The sequence below is a fragment of the Ursus maritimus genome, unplaced genomic scaffold (assembly GCF_017311325.1).
Source record: "Ursus maritimus isolate PB19 unplaced genomic scaffold, ASM1731132v1 scaffold_2, whole genome shotgun sequence".
Taxonomy (NCBI): Eukaryota; Metazoa; Chordata; class Mammalia; order Carnivora; family Ursidae; genus Ursus; species Ursus maritimus.
This window is the reverse complement of record NW_024424452.1, coordinates 79,512,940-79,535,070: the sequence shown is the minus strand read 5'-3', so window position 1 is coordinate 79,535,070 and position 22,131 is coordinate 79,512,940. Positions and strand designations below refer to the sequence as shown.

Here is a 22,131-nt window from a genome sequence, read left to right as displayed (position 1 = left end):
ATCAGTTTTTTATTTTTAAACTTGCTTCAAATGGTTGCATTAAAAAAGAAAAAAGGAAGAAGATAACTCAGAAGGGAGTTCTGGTTCTAACAATATGATAGACTAAAACTGAAAATCCTCTGTCAACAAACATTTATTTTAGATCAATATTATTTTTGATAAAATGTATAAAAATATTACTTTAGATACATAGCTTATAAAGTATTGAAATTCCAAAGGGTCAGAAAGAGCTCAGATTATAAAACTGGAGAATCAAACCTGTGAGCTCAAGTTTTATCACCTGGTTAATGGTAGTGATGGAAAAGTTGCTGACATCCGGGACCTAGTTACTAGAGAGTTAGTGGGGAGGAGAAAGGGGGGGTGGATCTCCTTAGAATGTTGTAATTATCTGTCTGTCCAGATACCTACATGGAGAAATCTCCAGAAACTTTGTCTTAGCCTGGGCTCTGAGGGTTGGACAGGAGTTGTTCTCCTGAGAGTTCTAACCATGGTATAGGATGCTTCTTCTCCCTGCCCCCTCCACAGAGAAATAAAGAAGAGAATTAAATAAAGAATTGAATAAAATACTAGGAAAGAAGTCATGAGCAGAGAAATTTATAATATAGGCAAATCTTAGCTAGCCTTGTCTGTATAATATAATAATAATGGAAAAATGAGACTAATTTGGAGGTTTTAAAAAGATGGAAAGAGGGGCGCCTGGGTGGCTCAGTCCTTAAGCATCTGCCTTTGGCTCAGGGCGTGATCCCACCTCAGATCAAGCTCACATCAGGCTCCCTGCTCAGCGGAAGCCTGCTTCTCCATCTCCCACTCCCCCTGCTGTGTTCCCTCTCTCGCTGTCTCTCTCTCTCTGTCAAATAAATAAATTAAAAAAATATATATTTTTTAAAAAGATGGAAATAAAATTCTGTACAATAATAATGTAATCCAGGTTTTGGAGGAGTGTTGATAAAATATAAAGTAATGTAAGGTTTTACATTGTGTAACAATATTAACTTGCTTTGTCCTTTGAGCCATGTATGCATTTTAAATTTTAATCATTATCATTAAAGAATAAAAACAGGGTTTCTACTCTCAAATCTGCAATAGGAAAGAAAACTCAGTCTATATTAAAGAAAATTCAATCTATGGACAGGAAGAAGGGAGGAAATGAAGAGCCACAGAAAAATCAGAGTAAATAGCTAATAGCATGATGAAAATAAATCCAAAGTCACACTTATAAGATAACAGTAAATTGAGACAGATTAAATTTACCAGTTCAAAGACCAAATCTCTTTGATTGCATTATTTTATTTAAAAATTAAAACTTCTACACTAAATTCTATATAAAAGAGACACCTAAATTTGAAGGGCACAATGAAATTGAAATAAAGAGATGAGAGAAAAAAATCTTACGAAGTAAGAACTGATGAAACTACGTAGTGAGAAGAATTAGACTTACCACGTTAATATAGGGTTAAAGAAGATCCCAATGCAGTGATAAAAGGAATAACTTAAAATGAAGACATAAACTGTGAGCCTCAACAACATCAAATAAACGTGACAAATTCTAAGAGAAATTAAAATCTCTAAGGAGAAAAGCAGGAATTGTAAGGTACTGGAAATTTGAACAACACAGTTAACAAATACATAGAAGATTGAATCTGTCAGCTGGAGGAATCCATATTCTTTTCAGTCACACAGATTATTTATGTAAAATGATTTTTTAAAATTTAAAATCTAATTAACATCCAGTACAATATTGGTTTCAGGAGTAGGATTCAGTGATTCATCACTCATCACAAGTGCCCTCCTTCATACCCATCGCCTGTCTAGCCCATCCCCTACCCACCTCCCTCCATCAACCCTCAGTTCTCTATTTTTAAGAGTCTTATGGTTTGCTTCCCTCTCCCTTTTTATCTTTCTCCCCCCCCCATATGTTCATTGGTTTTGTTTCTTAAATTCCACATACGAGTGAAATCATATGTATTTTGTCTTTTTCTGTCTGACTTTGCTTAGATTTTTTTAATCTTTTTTTCAAGAAAGTTAGGCATCAGTTTTTAGCTGTTTATCAGACGTGATTCCAGGTGTTTTGCAGTTTCCCAAAATGAATTCTCTTTGAAGATATTCAAAGAAAGCATCATTAGTCCCATTTAGGCCTTTTCAGTTCTTTCCTGCCACCATTAATTTAGATAACTATTTTCCAGGTTTCTGAAATGAATCATATTTTTTAACACCCTTTACATGCTCACATGAGATTTTAAAATTTGTTTTAATGATGTTTATTAGTCATTATTTAGCATTATTTGATTTTTGACTCTTTAAAGCAAAAGTGTGAAAAGAGACTGAAGTAAAGCAGATCAGTGAAGATTGAAGCAAATTCTCATAAAAAATGTTTAGTGTGTTCAGATACTTCTGCAGGTGCTTAGTTTGGGTGTATAAACTTACAGCAAGCTAGGCCAAGTTGAGCAAATAATTTTGTACTACATTTTGAATATGTATTTCAGCGCTTTTGTTTCTAATGTGGGCATGCCAGATTTTATATTTCTAAAATTCAGATAATCAAGATTTGGATGGCATTGCCTCTAGATTTAGATTTATGATGTTTGAACAATTTTATAAAATTGTAATTTTTAAAAATATCACAAAGAGGAAAGTAGATCCTTAAATTTCCCTGGTAGTTCATATTTTACTATATAGAAACTGATTCCTAAGAAACTGATTCCAAACTGTGAGATCAGGAATTTTTGCCCATAGTTTGTGTTTATTTGATATCTTAACGGCTCTGTGACTATTTTAGATTTATATTTCAGGTTTATCTCTAGTCTTTATTACCATAAGATGATCATAAAATTATGTATTCGACACGTAATTTGTTGTATATACTTCCAGATAAATTCAAATAAACAAATTATAAAATTGTTTTCTATATTTGATAACTTTTTCGTTTCCAAAAGATAAGTGATATTGTTGTTTAGTCACTAATGTCAATGCATAGAACATTGTACTGAGTCCTTATTAGTGAGTTTGAAGATTTAAACAGTATTTTTCCTGTTGCCAGTCTAGTTTAGGACAACACAAGAGAAGCAATTCTAGAGCAACACATTTCTTCCATCAGACATAATTAAAACCAACAAATCAGAAACATATCCAAATAGATGTTTTTGTAAACAAAGAGATGTTATTGATATTTTGAATTGGATTTTGGGGGGAGAAGGGTAGTTGTGATTTGTAAAAGTTCTTATTTGCCTGTGAGCTTTGGAATTTGGCATTAAAAATTCATTAATATACTCTCTCTGTAAAAAAAAATATGAAAAACCAAATGAAACATTTTTTCATATTGATCAATATAATTAATTCATTTCAAATGATATTTCTTGAGATTCTTCAAGATTTGGCAGGTGTAATTACAGGAAGGCTGGGTAGGTAGGGAGAACAGAGGCTTAGTAAAAAGAGCTCTTGTTCCTACTTGGGCTGTAACTGGAGCAGCTCTACTTTAATTGATTTGGTATCCTGGTGTTCCCAAATAAGTTAGGCAAAGGAGGACTACTTATCAATGTTTGTGCTACATTTTTTAAACTGGGACTTCTTATTTTTTTTTTTTTTAAGATTTTATTTATTTATTCGACAGAGACAGAGACAGCCAGCGAGAGAGGGAACACAAGCAGGGGGAGTGGGAGAGGAAGAAGCAGGCTCATAGCGGAGGAGCCTGATGTGGGGCTCGATCCCGGAAAGATGGGATCACGCCCTGAGCCGAAGGCAGACGCTTAACCGCTGTGCCACCCAGGCGCCCCTTGTTTTTTTTATTTTTGAAAAGATTTTGTTTATTTGTCAGAGAGCACGAATGAGAGAGAGAACACAAGCAGGGGGAGTGGTAGGGGTAGAGGGAGAAGCAGACTCCCCACGGAGCAGGGAGCCCAATGTGGGACTTGATTCCAGGACCCTGGGGTCATGACCTGAGCCAAAGGCAGATGCTTAACCAACTGAGCCACCCAGGCATCCTAGCTGAAACTTCTTAAAAGAAGTTTTGGGAAAATATACATAACGGAATATTTTTTTATAGCAGTTTTAGGTTCACAGCAAATTAAGAGGAAGATGCAGAGATTTCCCATATACCTCCTACTCCCACGTGCATATATACCTTCATTATCAACATTCCTTTCCAGAGTGGCACATTTAATTATTGAATCTACACTGATACATCATAATCACTCAAGGTCCATGGCTTACTTAAGCTTCATTCTTGCTGTTTTACGTTCTATGGATTTGGACAAATGTATAATGACATGTATTCATCATTATAGCATCATACAGAGTATTTTCACTACTCTAAAAATACTCTGTTCTCCACCTTTGAGAACTTGATCAAGCTCTTGGAAATAAATCTGACAAGATTATGGAGGACTCCTATGACTGGCTCCCCCTGGAGTTTTTAACTCTCAGACTTGTTCACACTGAGCCTCCAGCAGTTCATCAGTTACAGTTCAAATTTTTATATCCAGACACTTTTTTTGATGGCAGTTTCCCCTCATGAATCATGGCTTATTCATTCACCTGTCTCTTTGACCTTTAGGGTAGCAGTTAGACCTGGGCCGTCATCTCTCTTGTAAATCCTGAAAGAATTGTCGATTTTTTAATCTATTCACCTTTTATTTGTTATTAGGATAAAGTGTCAATTTCCAAGTGCTTTATTTGTGGACTTGGGAGTCATTTTTGTTTGTTTTTAACTACTGATAATTTGATGCTTGTGGCTTACTCTGATATACAGATAGGTAATTGCTACTTTTGAGACACTATAGCTCACAATTGCTTGTGGATCTTTTGTGAATTGGTAAGGATTAGAGGGGTGACTATAAAATAAAGGTGACATAATAGTGGGCTAAAGTTAGTATATCTCTCTAAGGTTTTATTGGATTGGAACCCAGAGGTTATTGTATTTGGTAAAAAATAAGCAATGACAATTTCTGATTATTTCTCAAGTGATGAACAAAAATCTGACAACCAGATTCAGAGCAGGTGTTAAAAAGAAATGCTTCCAAAATGTTCCATATGCATTTGTGTTATATAACTTACACTTGCTTGATCTTTTTGTTTCCAAAAATTAACTGTCTTTCAGATCTCTAAGGTGTGCTGCATTAGACTATCACCAAAGGCTTAAAGATAGTAAAAAGTCGTATAATTATTGTTTTTAAGATCAGAAATGATATCAGTAACTAGTGGACCTGTGTATTTATTTTTTTTATTATTTATTTATTTATTTATTTTTAATTAAGTAAACTCTACCTCCAACATGGAGCTGGATCTCATAACCCTGAAATCAAGAGTCAGATGCTCTACTGACTGACCCAGCCAGGAGCCTCTGTACCTGTGTATTTTTAAATACTCAGAAGTTATTTGCCCTGCCTAAGGAAAACTTTTGTAAGGATTTTTCCAGCTTACTTTCTCACCTCAGCCCCATCATGATGATACCCAAAAGCTAGGACACTGAGAACTCATAGGCATCTGGGAAGCCTGAAAATAGAATTCAGGGGTTCTGAAATTCAGTTTGATCTCTCACTGGCCATTGTATATATGGATTGAACCTGTTTCCTTTGTACACTTGCTTTTTGGAACACAGTCAAGAATGGCTGTGTCATAAATTGCATTTAAGAACTTTAACGTCTCAGTTAGTTGTCTTACTGTTACTTTCGGAAAGGTAATGAACTCTTTATTAAATATTAAGTTCAGTAATATATTTCTGCATCTATTCCAAACATTATTTTCATCATCTCACTTTAGTATATCTACAATGATTACCTTATTAATGGGGAAACACTTAGTGGTATCCCTATAGGAAAATTATTAATTATACTGGAAATGATTCTCTATTGGTATTCCTCTTAATGGTTGTGTATATAGCATAATTTGGTTAAAATAAAAGAGAAACTAATTTTCTGTACATTGACAAGGCCATGGGGGCATTTAACTGAGAAATCAAATTTGGCATCACCAGTGGAACAGACATTTTATGCCTCTTGAGGTGATGCAGTAGGAAGAAACATAATCTTTATAGTATTCTTGTCAAAAACAGTTAACATGAACATAATAATGAGAAAACATTCAAATTCAGACATTTGAAACATTCTACAAAACTACTTGAGATGCTTTAATAATAACAGCGTTAAGTGTTATATATAAAACAATGAAGAAACATAGAAACTATAGTGAGTGACCCTTGAGCAAAATTAAATAAATAAATAGCTATTCAGGATTTTTTAAACAACTAGGATATTTGAATATGGAATGCCTGTTAAATTATATTCTTATGTCAATATTAATTTCTTGAGTATGACAATGGTATTGTGGAGAGTTTTCTTGTTTTTAGAAAGTAGGTGCTAATGTTTTTATGGGTAAAATATCCTGATGTTTGAAACTTACAGGTGGTTCTTGGAGAAAAAAAAGTGTTCATTTGTTTATTTGTAGAAGGATGGCTAAAGCAGATATGGTAACAGTAGTTCTATTTGGTTAGTCTAGATTGAAAAGTACAAACTTGTTCTATTATTCTTTCAGCTTTTCTGTAGGTTTGAAATTTTTCTTTCTTTCTTTCTTTTTTTAAAGATTTTATTTATTTGACAGAGAGACAGCCAGTGAGAGAGGGAACACAAGCAGGGGGAGTGAGAGAGGAAGAAGCAGGCTCCCAGCGAGGAGCCTGATGCAGGGCTCGATCCCAGAACACTGGGATCACGCCCTGGGCCGAAGGCAGGCGCTTAACGACTGAGCCACCCATGCGCCCCTGAAACTTTTCAAAATAAGTTGGGGAAAGAAAAGAAATAGAAAATGTGATCATATACTAAATCCTCAAATTTTTAAGGATATTTTTAAAAATTATGATAACACTTCAGTATTTCCCTTTATAATGGAAAGCACATTACTGAGGACTCCTCTTCCCTGACCTAAACTATTATTATCACAAAGTTACTAAGTTATATGGGTAAATGTAAAATTATAGACTACTTTCGAATGTTCCTAGTTCTTAAGCAACTGGTAGTCAAATCAAATTCTAATTAAATACAGTAAAAATAAAAACCAAAAAGAAAGAAAGTAGCAGCATGATGACATAATAACAGTAATATGACGGGTAATATATGTTTTGCTGAAAAAAAAATCGCCACTGCACATAGTAAGCTGGTTCTGAGTACTGTAGTGTGGTTTCTTTCGAGATTGCCATGTCTATAGAAACATTTCCCATTTTTTACGTAGTCTCTACACTACCTTTTTCATCCCACCTACTGTAAAGTCTTTATAGTACACAGTAGATAATTTAACCTTTACTTATATCCCTACATTTTTTATATATTACTTCTTTGTTTTTTATTAGCCTTTGAATAAGTTAGTGTATTATTGTACTGTGCTGTTTTTATTATATCAAATTATTTTCAGCTTTTATAAAATAACAAGAAATTAAAGACTTATTTTACAAAAATGTTTTTCAATTTTGAATTATTAAGGGAAAAGAGAAGTTTAAACTTTACAACTGATAAGTTTAACATGAGCATGGCACTTGAAGCAGGATTTTTTCCCATTTTTACTTTAGCACATGCCAAATTGCAGCTGTACATTTATATCTCCATAATAGAAGCTGATTGCTGTCATTTGAGGTGATCACTTAATGCAATTGCAATAATAAAGGGAAAAAATGTGGGAATACTCTTCCATATAAGCAACAAAAATACAGGTGAATTTATAAAAACTGAGCTAACTTGTGGCATATAAGCCTTGAAAACCAATAGTCTTGTAGCCACCACTAGGAAAAAAAAACAAACCAAACTTGTGGGAACTTCTTAAAATGCCCCATTTCTAGATCATTGTCACTGTTTCACTTTACTTACAGCTTACTGGAAAAAGCCACATGCACAAGATGTTATTTCTGTTTGATCTGACTCACAGTCTCCATGGGAAAAACCTGTACCCATGGTCTTGTTGAGAACAGTCAGATGTAGTGTCACAATTGTCTAAGGCTGTGATACCAGATGGGACAAACAGGAGTCCAGTCAAAAACTTTAAAAGGAAGACCTGGGCAACAAAACAGCCACAGGTGCTTTGAAAAAACTCTTACATGTTCCTAGGATGTAGAATGCTTTCTGCATGTTCAGGCCAATGTGCTTATCCAGGAAAAAATAGAAAGGGCTCTAGTTGCTTACTTCTCATTGACTCTGTGTAAGTAAGCAGTGAAGGCCAATGGAGATTTAGAAGTTGCCTGAGCTTTGAAAGGATGCCCTAACACGCACATAGGTACCCTGGGCAAAGGGTAGAAGACATACTGGCTTAAAACATTTGAGAAAATTTTGTGGCTACTAAGTGATGCTGACCCAGGAGCAACCTTTACTCATCTAAGTAAAACAAAAACAAAAACAAAAAAACCAAAAAATTTTAAGAAGGAAAACCAGTTGAGACTCAAGTGGTTCCATATAGCGTGGGTTTGGAGACTACAGATTCACTTCTGGAAAAGTCTTCAGACAAATATGTGGCAACAAAGCCAAAACAAAAAGCCAAGTCACAAAAGTCCCAGGAGAGGGAGGTAGGATCTGATTCCAGAGTTACCACATTATATTATCTGAAGTGTCTACTTTTTATCAAAAAATCCCCACAAACCAAAAACTATGGGATATGCAAAGAAGCAGGAAAAATTAGTAGAAACTATCACAGATGTCAGGCTTACTAGATAGAGACCTTAAAACATCTATTGTAAGTATATTAATTGAATTAAAATACAATTAAGGAATGAAAGAGAAATATGAAAATATGTCTCACCAAATAGTGTTAAAAAAAATAGAAGAAAAAACAAATAGAAATTTGGTAGTTGAAAAGTGTAATAACTGAAATGTAAAATTCACTAGAGGGGCTCATGAGCAAATTTGACCTGGCAAAAGAATCAGTGAACTAGAAGATAGGTCAATAGTGATTACCCAGTCTAAGAATGGAGAAAAATGAATAGAGCCTTGGAAACCTGTGAGATACCATTAAGCATGCCACCATAAATAGACTCTCAGAAAATAAGGGAATAGAGAAAGGAATGGAAAAATATTTAGGGGAAAAGTGGCCAAAATCTTCCCAAATTGTATGAAAAACATCAGTTTACATACCCAAGAGGCTCAATGAGCTCAAAGTGGGATAAACTCAAAGAGATGGGCACATAGACACATCAAATTCAACCTATGAAAGCCAAAGGCAGGGAGATAATCTTGGAAAACAGCAAGAAAAAAGCAAATTAGCACATTAAAGCAATCCCCATAAGATTAGCAACTTCTCATCAGAAACCATGGAAGTTAGAAGGCAGTGAGATATATTCTAAATTCTGAAAGGAAGATTATCAAGAAAGAGTTTTGTATCCAGCAAAACTACCCATGAAAAAAATGAAAAATTTATGACATTCTAAGATAAACTGAGTAAGTTCACACAAGAAATACTACATATGGCAGTCCTTCAGGCTGAAATGAAAGGATATGAGATAGTAATGTAAATCCATATAGAGTAACAAAACACACTGGGTAAAGATAATTATATTGGTATAATAAAAGATAGTTGTATTTTTTGGTAACAGTTCTAACTGATTTAAAAGATAGCTTAGGGGCCCCTGGGTGACTAAGTTGGTTGAGTGTCTAACTCTTGATTTTGGCTCAGGTCATCGTCTCAGGGTCCTCAGATCAAGCCCTCTGATGGGTTCCCCACTGGATGGGGAATCTGTTTAACATTTTCGCTCTCCCTCTCTTTAACAATAACAAAAAAAAAAAAAAAAAAAAAAAAAAAAAAAAGAAAATTGTGTAAAACAAGAATTATAAAATTGTGTTCATGTGCTTTTACCCTAAAATGATATAATATGTATGTCCATAATAGCACAAAGGATGGTGTGGGAGGAGAGGAGAAGAGTTATATTGGAGCAAAATTTCCACATAATATTAAAATTAGCTTAGTGATGATCTGGGGCGCCTGGGTGGCTCAGTCGTTAAGCGTCTGCATTCAGCTCAGGTCATGATCCCAGTGTTCTGGGATGGAACACTGCATCGGGCTCCCTGCTCGGCAGGAAGCCTGCTTCTCCCTCTCCCACTCCCCCTGCTTGTGTTCTCTCTTTCTCTGCCTCTCTCTCTCTCTGTCAAATAAATAAATAAATAAATAAATAAATAAATAAATAAATAATATCTTTTAAAAAATAAAATAAAATTAGCTTAGTGATGATCTGAACTAAATTTTTTAAAATTCACTTGCTAATTATAATCCCCAGAAAACCAGTGTAAAAATAGCTTCTAAAAAGTATAATAAAAAACAGCAACAAAGGAACAAAAGTGTTATCCTGGGGAATTTCTATTTATCACAAAAAAGGCTAAGGGAGGTATATAGAAGCGAAAAGATGTAAGAGAAACAAATAGCATAGTTGTAGGTATAAATCCTGTCATATAAATAATTATGTTAAATACAAGTGGACTAAATACTCCAAGATGCAGAGATGGCAGAATGGGTGAAAAAAACAAGAGCCAACTACGTACTGTTTATAAGATACACCTTGGATTCATAAGACACAAATAGATTGAAAGTAAAAAGATGGAAAAAGATATATCATGCAGACAGTAAACAAAAAGCTGGGATGGCTATATTTAAATCAAACTAGACTATAAGTAAAAATTGGTGCTAGAAACAAAGCAAACCCTTTTATAATGATAAAAGGGTCAATTCAGCAGCAAGATGTAACAATTATAAATATATGTACACTTAAACTATTTTGATATACATTAAACTACAATTTATGGAATTGAAGGGGGAAGAGACAATTCAACAAAAGCAGTTGGAGACTTAAGTACTCTAATGTCAATAACCTTAATGGAACAGCTGGACAAAAGTCAGAAAGTGTGTAGAAGACTTGAATAACAGTATCAGCCTGACCTAATGGACACACATATAGCTCACTCCACTCAAGAACAGAGAATATATATTCTTTTCAAGGGAACATGGAACATTCTCCAGAATAGACCATATATTAGGTCATCTAATAAGTGTTATTAAATTTTAAAAGATTGAAATAATAAAAATCATGTTTTCTGACTAAATGGAATTAAATTAGAAATTAACAACAATAGTTAATTTGGGAACTCCACAAATATTTGTAAATTTCTAAATAACTCTTTGGTCAAAGAAGAAGTTATGAGGGAAATTAGAAAATATTTTGAAGTGAATATAAATAAAAACCATCATATTAAAATCTGTGCTAGCAGGGGCACCTGGGTGGCTCAGTCATGAAGCATCTACCTTTGGCTCAGGTCATGATCCCAGGGTCCTGGGATCAAGCCCCATGTCGGCTCTCTGCTTGGTGGGGAGCCTGCTTTTCCCTCTGCTTCTCTGCTGCTCTGCCTGCTTGTGAGTGCTTGCTCTTTCTGTCAAATAAATAAATAAAATCTTTAAAAAATTTTAAAAAAATCTGTGCTAGCAGCCGAAGCAGTGCGTAGAAGAAATGTCTATTTGGGGACGCTTGGCTCAGTCAGTGGAGCATGTGACTCTTGATCTTGGGGTTTTAAGTTTGAGCCCCACGTTGCATTTTGAGAGATTACTTAAAATCTTAAAAAAAAAAAAAAAAAAAAAAGGAAATGTCTACCTTCAAGTGTTTATATTAAAAAAGAGAAAGATCTTAATAATAATCTATACTCTCACCATAAAAATCCAGAAAAAAATAATAAAGCCAAAGACAAGCAGAAGAAGGAAATAATAGGGTGGAAATTAATTAAATTGTGAACAGAAAAATGATATAGAAAATCAGTAAAACTGAAGTTGGTTCTTTGAGCAGTGCCTTGGTGGCTCAGTTGGTTAAGCATCCAACTCTTGATTTCGCATCAGGTCACGATCTCAAGGTCATAAGATTAAGTCCTATGTGGGGTCCATGCTGAACGTGGAGCCTGCTTAGGATTCTCTCTCTCTCCCTCTGCCCCTCCTCCCTACTTGCACTCTTTCTCTTTAAAAAAAAAAGAAAAAGAAAAAGAAAAGAAAAGTTGGTTCTTTGAAAGAGCAACACAATTGGGATACCTTTAGGTCGACTAAGAAAAAAAGAAGACACAGATCACTAAAATTGAAGGAGGGGCACCTAAGTGGTTTAGTTGGTTAAGCGTCCACCTGTTGATTTTGGCTTAGGTCTCTCAAGGTCTTGGGATCCAGTCCTGCATTAGGCTCTGTGCTCAGCATGCTTGAGATTCTCTCTCTCCCTCTGTGCCCCTTCCCGCCCCTCTCTGCCCCCACTCACGTGTTCCCTCTCTCTGTAAATAAATAAATAAAATCTTAAAAAAAAAAAAAGAATTAAAGAAGGGAGGTTACTGCTGACCTTCAGATATTAAAAAGATTACTCTGAACAACTGTATGCCAACTTAATGTAGATGAAGTGAACAAATTTTAGAACATGATGTATAAACAGAATTGACTCAGAGGAAGTATAAAACTTGAATAGACCTATGAAAGGGAAAGAAATTGAGTAGCTAATAATATTCCTACAGAGAAGGTCAGAGACCCAGATGGCTTTACTGGTAAATTTTATTAAATGATAAGAAATAATACTAGTATTCACAAATTCTTCCCTGAAGAATTTTCAAAACCTGAAGCCCAAGATATCACATGAATAGAAAAACAGACCAGTATTCTTCAATAATATAGATGCAAATTCCCTGTACAGAATATTAGCAAAGCAAATTCAATGGTATATTTAAAAGATTATCACTATGCAGTGTGAAATTTATCCCAGGAGTAACCAGATTTGTTTAACATCCAAAAATTAATCAATGTAATATACCATATTAATAGAATAAAGAACTAAAACCACACAATCGTGCCAATAAACAGAGAAAAGGCATTTGACAAAATTTCATACCCATTGATGACTAAAACTCTTAACAAACAAATAGCAGTAAACTTCCTCAACTTGACAGAATATTTCTATGAAAAACTACTAGGGAATATCATAGTTACTGGTGAAAGACTGAATGCTTCTCCCCTACAAGTAGGAACAAGACAAAGTAGTTCACTTTCCCCTCTTTGGTTCAACCCAGTAATGGAGATTCTAGCTAATACTGCCAGGGAAGAAGAGGAAACATAAGATACCCTGTTTGAAAGAAAACATTGAACTGTTTTTATTTGCAGATGACATCATCCCATATATAGAAAATTTTAAAGAATCTTAAAAAAAATTAGAACTAATAATTGTTCAGCTGGGCCACAGAATACAATATCAGCATAAAACATAGTCTTTCTAAACATGAACAATATACAGTCTAAAAATAAGGTTCTGGGGGCGCCTGGGTGACGCAGTCGTTAAGCGTCTGCCTTCGGCTCAGGGCGTGATCCCAGCGTTCTGGGATCGAGCCCCACATCAGGCTTCTCTGCTAGGAGCCTGCTTCTTCCTCTCCCACTCCCCCTGCTTGTGTTCCCTCTCTCGCTGGCTGCCTCTGTCAAATAAATAAATAAAATCTTAAAAAAAAAAATAAAAATAAGGTTCTTTTCAGAATAACATCAAAAAGCATAAAATACTTAAGGAATAAATTTAATAAAGTGCAAGACCTGTACACTGTACATTATAAAAATTTGCTGAGGGAAATTAAGATATAAATAGATGCAGAGATATTTTGTTCATAGACTGGATGACTTAATATTGTACAATGATAATTCTCCTGAAATTGATTTATAGAGTCAACTCAATCTGTGTAAAAATTCTAGCACGCTTTTTCCCAGGAAATGATAAGCTGATCCAAAAATTTATGTGGAAATGCTAAAGGACAGGAATTGCCAAAACAATTGTATAAAAGAACACAGTTGGAGGAATTTTTCTACTGAATTTCAAAATTTTAAAGCTGCAATTAGTTATGGGCGCCTGGCTGGCTCCGTCAGTAGAGTATGCGTGTCTTGATCTTGGGGTTGTAAGTTTAAGTTCCACGTTGGGTGTAGAAATTAACTTACAAACAAAATTTAGGCGCATCTGGGTGCCTCAGTTGGTTAAGCATCTGACTCTTGATTTCGGCTTAGGTCATGATCTCTGGGTCACAAGCGCCACTTCAGGCTTCTTGCTTGGCAGGGAATCTGCTTGAGATTCTCTCTCCCTCTCCCTCTGTCCGCTCACCTCTCAATAAAATAAATAAATCCTTTAAAAATAAGTAAATGAAATCTTTTTTAAAAAAAGCTACAGTTATACAAGACATTGTTGGCTAGCAGGAGGTAGACATATATAGATCACTTGATCAGAATTATGAATCCAGAAGTCAGTTCATTTTCAGTAAGGGTGCTGAAGCAGTTCATTAGAGAAAAAGTTTGTTTTCAGTTCATGTGGGACAACTGGATGCATCTCTATCCACATGCAAGAAGATGAACTTTGACCTCTTCTTCATACCATACAGAAAAAATAACTTAAAATTGATCATAGGCATAAATTAAGAACTAAAACAAAGCTACAAATTAATAGAGGAAAAGTCTTTAAGACCTTGGATTAGAGTTTTTTATGAGTTTAAGGAAAAAAATGTAAATTGGACTTTATCAAAATCCAAAGCTCTGTCCTTCAAAATATACTGTTAAGAAAATGATAAAGACAAGCAGAATGGTTGAAAATATTTGTAAACTTTTTTTTTTGTTTTTTTTTAAATTGTATCCAAAATTTTCAAAGAACTCATATAAATTGGAACCATCATGTATTGCTGGTGGGAAAGTAAAAGGTTACAGTCAGCAGTTTGTCAATTTCCTAAAAACACAAAGTTACCACATGGTGCAGTAATTAACACTTCTTGGTTATCTACCTGAGACTCAGATACATGTCCTTACAAAGACTTGGGGTGCCCGGGTGGCTCAGTCATTAAGCATCAGCCTTCGGCTCAGGTCATGATCCCAGGGTTCTGGGTTCGAACCCTGCATCGGGCTCCGCATCGGGCTCCCTGCTCAGCAGGAGGCCTGCTTCTCCCTCTCCAACTCCGTCTGATTGTGTTCCCCCTCTTGCTGTGTCTCTCTGTCAAATAAATAAAATCTTTAAAAACAAAAACAAAGACTTGAATGTGATTGTTCATAGCAGCATTAATTTTCATAACCAAAAAGTGGGAATAAATATCCTTCACCTGGTGAGTGGTCTGACAAAATGCGGTATATCCATACAATAGGTACTATTCAGCAATAAAAAGGAGTGAACTATTGACATGTGTTAAAACATGGATGGACTTTAAAAACTTTGTGTGAAGTGTAAGAAGCCCTACATAGAAGCCATGTATTGTATGACTCCATGTCCAGAAAAGGTAAATTTATAGAGAAAGACGTAGTGATTGCCTAGGGCAGTGAGTGGTAAATGGGCATGAGGGATCTTACTGGGATGAGTAAACTGTTCGAAAACTGATTTATGGAGATGGTTGCACCACTGGGTAAAGTTACTAAAAATCATTGAATTGTACACCTAACAGTGAGTTGGTTTTGTTATATGTTAAATGTGTCTCAAGAAAGTATTTTTCAAGAGCAAATGCAGGAAATTACATAGCATTCTCTTTAACCAGAAGCCTAAAATGTTTATATTACCTTTTTTTTTTAATAAGGTCATCTAAAATGTAAGGATACATTTTAAAGTTTGCAGTTACTTTGAATGCTTAATACTCTGGCTTTAGAGCCAGGATCCCTGGAAATACCAGTTGAACACCCTTTTAGACTGACATTGGCATGTGTGTATGTACTTTTTATGCAACCACATTTTCTACATTCAAAACAGAAAACCCAATATAGTTTTCTTGTTTTTGAAAATCATAGCACTTAGTTTTCTGCTGTTACAGGTTTGATATTGTCCCTGAAACCTTTGATGAAAGACGCCAAAACCATTTAAATGAGCTTTGCTTTCTGTTTCTTCATTTACTACATTTTTCTCTTTTTTTGTTTTGTTTTGCTTTGTTTTAGATCACTGTGTCCACTACTATGATCTTCGTAACACTAAACAGCCAATCATGGTATTCAAAGGACACCGAAAAGCAGTCTCTTATGCAAAGTTTGTGAGTGGTGAGGAAATTGTCTCTGCGTGAGTATTACTTTCCTGAGGTGAAGCTTAATACGGAGAGCTCTGTCATCATTTACCAGTTTTGTAATGTCACCGTGGGTATCTGTAAAGAGTAACACTGTGATATGTGTACTTTTTCATAAATAGTAGATTTTTAAAATAAATTGTCTAATTAAAATAAATGTATATTTTGGTTTGTATTGTTCACTTTTACTAAACTAAAATCCTATGATGTTAGTTTTTAATGCACCCCCCTTCAACATTTGAACTTTAGATTGGATTTCAGCCACTGCTTCTCCTTAAGAGTTAAACAACATAGTTGGTGGAATAGAATGAGAAGTATTTTATCTATTAAAATCAATATGTTATTGTTTATTTATCTGCATTGCAGTACAGTAGTATTATTTTTGGTTTTAGGTAATATTTGGTTGATTCTGTTACTTGATTTCCCTGTGGTTTCATAGTAAGTTTTAAATATGTTTTGAAAAGAAGTAAATATGGCTGCTTATACTTGACAAATATTCTTTGAGAAGCCTTCTGCACTAGAGAATTATAATGGAAGCTTTTAGTTGTCTTTTATTTTGTTTGAAGGTTAACAAGATGTCAACCAGATAAATAAACCTCAGTTGCCAAAATATTGTTGATAGAGTGCTTCTAACAGGCAGTACCTTCTTTCTGTTAACCCATTTCATAGTTCTCATTATTTTATTTTATTTATTTTTAGAAGATTTTATTTATTTATTTGAGAGAGAGAGCACAAGCAGAGGGAGAGGGAGAAGCAGGCTCCCTGCTGAGCAGGGAGCCCGACACAGGGCTCCGAGCCACCTAGGTGCCCCCTCTTTATTTTATATTACCCTAACAAATACCCATTCTTAATTTCTCTGTTTTTCCTATCTATTATTTCTTTTCATGCTTAATGATACATTGCTTTCTTCTCTTCACTTAGTTTTTTTCCCCCATTAGTTTCTAATCTCTAATCTTAGGAGATCACTAATGCCAGTGCCTTGGCATTAATACTTGGTATCTCCCACCATGTCTACCTCTATACTGGTTGATTTAGATAATAAATTGGTAATTTGAATTGATTTAATAAGGTAATTTGAGCTGAGTTACAAACAAGGAAAAAAGTGAGAACTGAGTTTTCCAAGGGAAGATAACATAGGTAATGAGTTCATAAACTTAAATTAGTGTTAACCAGTCAAAATGTATCCCATCTTTAGGAATAATAATGGGCAGTATATAACTAAAATTTTATTCAGATTCAAATGTGGATGGTTGATTATATGGCAAAAATATTTTTCTTTAACTTCAGATTTATACAGTTTGATTTCCAGTAGTTGAAATATATGTATACTTAATATTATAAATTGGGAAATTTTAGTTAACCGTATTAATATGGATATGTTGTTTGTATTTTCACCAATCTCTTGTCCTTCTTAAGTTTTATAAATCACCATATTTTTTTTCTTGAATATGTTTGAGGTTTAGAAGTTTTTAGAACAAATTTATCCACAAGTATATTTGGAAGTGTTCAAACGTAATATTAAAATATACATATATTGCCACAACCTCTGAATTCTTGGCCAATAAAAATATATACACACCTAAAGAAATATTCAATACAACATTGTTGAGAAAAAAAATTTAAAGCACCATAAATGTCTATTGAAGAAATGATGAGAAGCTATAGAGAAGTATTTAAAGAGCTTGGAGTTTGGCCTCTGAAATAAGTCAGTTTCAGTCTTGGCTCTGCTGTTGACTATCTGTGGTACCTTGAAAATGTCCTTAATTTTCTCATTTTCAGTTGCCTAGTTGCTAAAATAGAGCTAATAATAGTTATGTTGTGACTCTTTAAATGAAGTAATGAATGTAAAGTATTCAGCATTGTGCCATATTCTGTGAATGTTACAGTAAGAGAAAAGATGATTTAGCATGTAGTCATTAACAATGATATCAAAATGTGTTTATTTTACAGAAAAATTATAAACCAAATTATCAAATAAAGGATAAACAATTTACAACCTAATGTATATGATACGATTGGATATTTGTAACAAAAAGAAAAAAGCATGGTGTTTTATTCAAGTTCTAAGACTGTCTCTATATGATAGTATTACCAACAATCTTTATATTCAGTTAATTTTTGATAAATAATTGCATTTGCATATTATTTCAGTAAATAAATTACTTTATATAGACCATTCCAATCATTCATTATATTCCATCCCTGTAGATACAACTAAGCTGTCAAAATAGGTTAAATTTAGTAAAAGAATACAGTTGAGTAGTTGAAAAGTAAATTGAATCAAGTGGCATAGAGTGTATACCTGAAATTAAACAAAACTCCCAATGGAACTCTTTGTTATTTGATGGTGGTGGTGTGACAGTATTGATGAGTAATGTTTACTAGTAAGCACTTCCTACATGCCCAGGGACTATTGAAACCATTTTAAATGAATTAATTTAGTTTTCACATCTTATAGAATTTATCTAATTCAATAATGTAGGAATCACTGTATTTCACATAACTAATGAACAAAATTGAGGCCGAAGAGGTTATATAACTTTCCCAAGGTCAAAAGCAAATTAATGGTATATTGGGCATTGTAACTCAGAAAATCTGGCTCCATAGTCTGCATACTAAACCACCAAACTGGATTGCCTCTAATTAGTAGGGATGAGTTTCAGACCATAAAATCTTAATTGCATTCTCATTTTTTGTGTTTACCTCAGCTCAACAGACAGCCAGCTAAAGCTGTGGAATGTAGGTCACATCAATGAAAAAAACTTTGTAGGCCTCGCTTCCAATGGCGATTATATAGCTTGTGGTAAGTAAAACCATCTTTTCCTGGAACTTTTTAACAGGAATTTGTCCCTGAAATTGCATTCAGCGCACACAGGCTATATACCAAGTCAGGAAATGATCTGTGTGTCCAGAAAGTAGCATATTGAATTCTTCTTGGATTGTACTGGAATAAGCATTAGTCCTTCCCTCCATTACTGAGCACAGACCCTGACTGCATGAAATAGTATAAGATTGTTAAATATGTTTTATAATTGTTCTCCATCGTAACATAAATTCTGTAGATATTACGTAAAAGAAAATATTAATTTCTGCCAATGTCCTAATTTCAGAGACATTATTTGTCTTCTTAAGGTTGAAATTCATTTTCCCCTACAGAGCGTTCTCTTCATTAAGCAGTTTGTTTAGATAATCTTGATCTGTTATTCTAGGGCTTTTGTTGTTGGTAATTTATACAAGTTTAAGTCAGAAGTAGAAATCAAATTAGGTAATGTTCAAATGCTTAATACACCTAATGCCTGAATATATAAACTTCATCAGTTCTTTCAAATGACTTGACCTTTATTTAGTAAAGTTATATATAATGTAAACCCTACCAAAGCAAATTTCTTGCAATTATTCAACTTTGATAGACTACTCCAAAATAAAGTTTTCCTTATAGGCTGCTTATCTAATACAGTAATGTCTTTATTGGGGAATGGGACATAAATTTTGTAGGTTATTAAAATCTGCCTTTGTAAGTGCTGTAGCTTTCCCCCCCCTTAGAAATCTTTCTAAATGTCGTGTAAGATTCATGCTATAATAACAAATTTCTGGTCGTCTTTAGACCTCTACTATAAATGAGGATTTTGCAGTAATTTTAACCTTATAGTTATCAAGGTTGTTATATCATTTACTAGTTATTATTTCTTTAGATTAGTAAAGTGTAGCTTTTTTTCTATGAATCTTTTTCTCACGTGATTCCAAAGAAATGCTGTGCTCTGGTCTTTCAAATTCAACCATAAAAGATTTGTCTTTGAGCTTAAACATTGAGTAATAATTACCTTATGAATGTGATGTCCTAATTCTGAATTCTCCCATTCTAAAAAATTATTTATTTCAACATTTTTTTTTCAGGAAGCGAGAACAACTCCCTTTACTTGTACTATAAAGGACTTTCTAAGACTTTGCTAACTTTTAAGTTTGATACGGTCAAAAGCGTTCTGGATAAAGACCGAAAAGAAGATGATACAAATGAATTTGTTAGTGCTGTGTGCTGGAGGGCATTGCCAGATGGGGTAAGTTTTCATGTCCGTTTTTTCACCTTGATGTCTCATATAACTGTTTATATATTTGTTTATGTATTCATGTGAGAATTTTTTTAAGTTTAAAATATAAATTGATATGTGATACAAATTTTCTTTTTTGCTTAATATTGCATCACCAAAGGCATTTTAGGTAATAATTGAAATGTCACTAATGGAACAGTGTCACTATGATATAATGTCTCTCCTATGTACCCATAGCATCTTCTGCATACCTCTGTTTTAGCATGATCACATTGTCTATTTATATCTCCTTATAAGACTGGAAATTTCTAGAGTACACACTGTCTCATTTTCCTTAATGATCATTTACAGTATATACTCAATAAATATTTAACTGAACCTGGTATTGTCTTAGCAGGAAAAAAATTTGATGTAGGTAAAGGAGAGTACCTTATATCTACACCTAATTAAATAGTATTTCAGGGCAGAATTGCTCTCTACAAAATGCACTTATACAAGAATATTTAAAAACATTGAATTTCTTAATAAGAAAGTTGTACTTCTAGATTTGAAAAAAAAAGTTTTCTTAAACTTCTCACTTATTCCTACATTTTAAAGTATAAGCTTTCTCATAAGTTATATGAAGTAATAGTTCTTTTTATTATCTTGATTTTTATAAACAGTAGTCCCTCACTAATGTCATCTTTTTGAAAAATAGGTCTTTAGGTGCTTACTTGGTTGGTTTTATTTTTGAACCAAAAAGTTCTTCTTTGATGGGTCCTTTCAGAATTCTGAGTTGCTAATACAGTTTAACTTTAATTGGATATATCCCATTCCTATCTTATTTAAAGTTCTATTAATCAACTTCCAGTTTTGGCAGTGGTAAACTAGGTGATTTATACTGACCTTCCCCATAAGTAGAACTAGAAAAGTTGGACTGAGTACATTTATTTTAAAAACAACAACAGAAACCTGTTTGGAGAATGTAAACAAGGTAGAAAAGAATTACCAGTGTAGGAATGTCAACCTGGCTTTGGAGTATGTGCTTCTTCTGGGAGCCTTTGCCACTCTTGGTAGAATGGCTGAGAACACTTATGGCAGCTTCGTGGAGGCCCAGGGATCAGAATCTAGCTCACCAGTATGTGGGTGAACTTACTTTGGTTTAGGGCCCCAAAAGGGCTGTGGTCTATGGTAAACCAGTAGAAGATAAACTCACAGTGATTGCAACGCCAGATCATATCAGTCCTGAAATTAAATTGAAATGGTCCTGTATTGCTAGTTAAAATTAAATCCTCTTTGAAAGAAGATCTAAAAAAGATCATCTGGGAATTTATTTTTTTTTAAGTTGCAAATACAGTAACTAAGCCACAATAAAAAACCGGCAGACATAGAAAAAGGCAAGATGTTTTGAATAAATTTATCATAAGTAGTGGACAACAGAAAATCATAGCAGCTCTGGATATTGGAATTATCAGACATAGCTTAAAAATAACCACACTGACAAGATAAAAGACAAGATCAAAAATTTCAACTGGGAACTAAAAAACTATTTTAAAAATGAAAATCCTAGAAGTAAAAAATTATTATTACCAAAATTAAGAACTCAGTGAATGGATTGTGTGGAAGAAAAGACAGAGTTGAAAAGAGAATCAATGAACTTGTAAGTTAGAAGAAAATATACAGAAGGAAGCATGGAGAAACAAATAAAGGAAAGAAATAAAGGATGAAGGAAGAAAGTTTAATGTATTTCAATAAAAGACGTAAAAGGAGAGAAAAGAAGTAATACAACTGAAGAAATATTAGAAGGAATCGTTGTTGAGAACTGTACAAAACTGATGAAAGACATCAAGGCAGAGATTCAGGAAGCCCTTGTACCCCAAAGAATAAATCTACAATGTGAGTAAAGATTTAATATTATACTTGGACCATGAAGAGACTTAAGCTTGCCTGAAAATCTGACCTTGGGTCTGCCTTCTTACACTGTCACTTTGTGGAAATGTGCTGAGTTAGGACAAACATGGAGTGTTTTTACTAGCAGGCTAGTTGTCTCTTAAATTACCTGTGAAACTCCATCTGTACTATTGCATGTGTAC

The 22,131-nt window shown here is 34.0% G+C and overlaps 1 protein-coding gene across 6 annotated transcripts in view; it reads left to right on the top strand.

Annotated features, from left to right (window-relative positions):
- The window catches only part of COP1 (COP1 E3 ubiquitin ligase), a 238,821-nt gene that overhangs the window by 168,385 nt on the left and 48,305 nt on the right, over positions 1-22,131 (top strand). For 5 of the 6 annotated variants that reach the window (XM_040636243.1, XM_040636242.1, XM_008696678.2 and 2 more), the window contains 3 exons: positions 15,892-16,009; positions 18,722-18,816; positions 19,908-20,068. In XM_040636243.1, coding sequence (XP_040492177.1) covers positions 15,892-16,009; positions 18,722-18,816; positions 19,908-20,068 — 374 coding nt within the window. Of the gene's footprint in view, positions 1-15,891; positions 16,010-18,721; positions 18,817-19,907; positions 20,069-22,131 lie in introns of those variants that run through there. The other variant, XR_005836379.1, reaches the window with a different exon arrangement.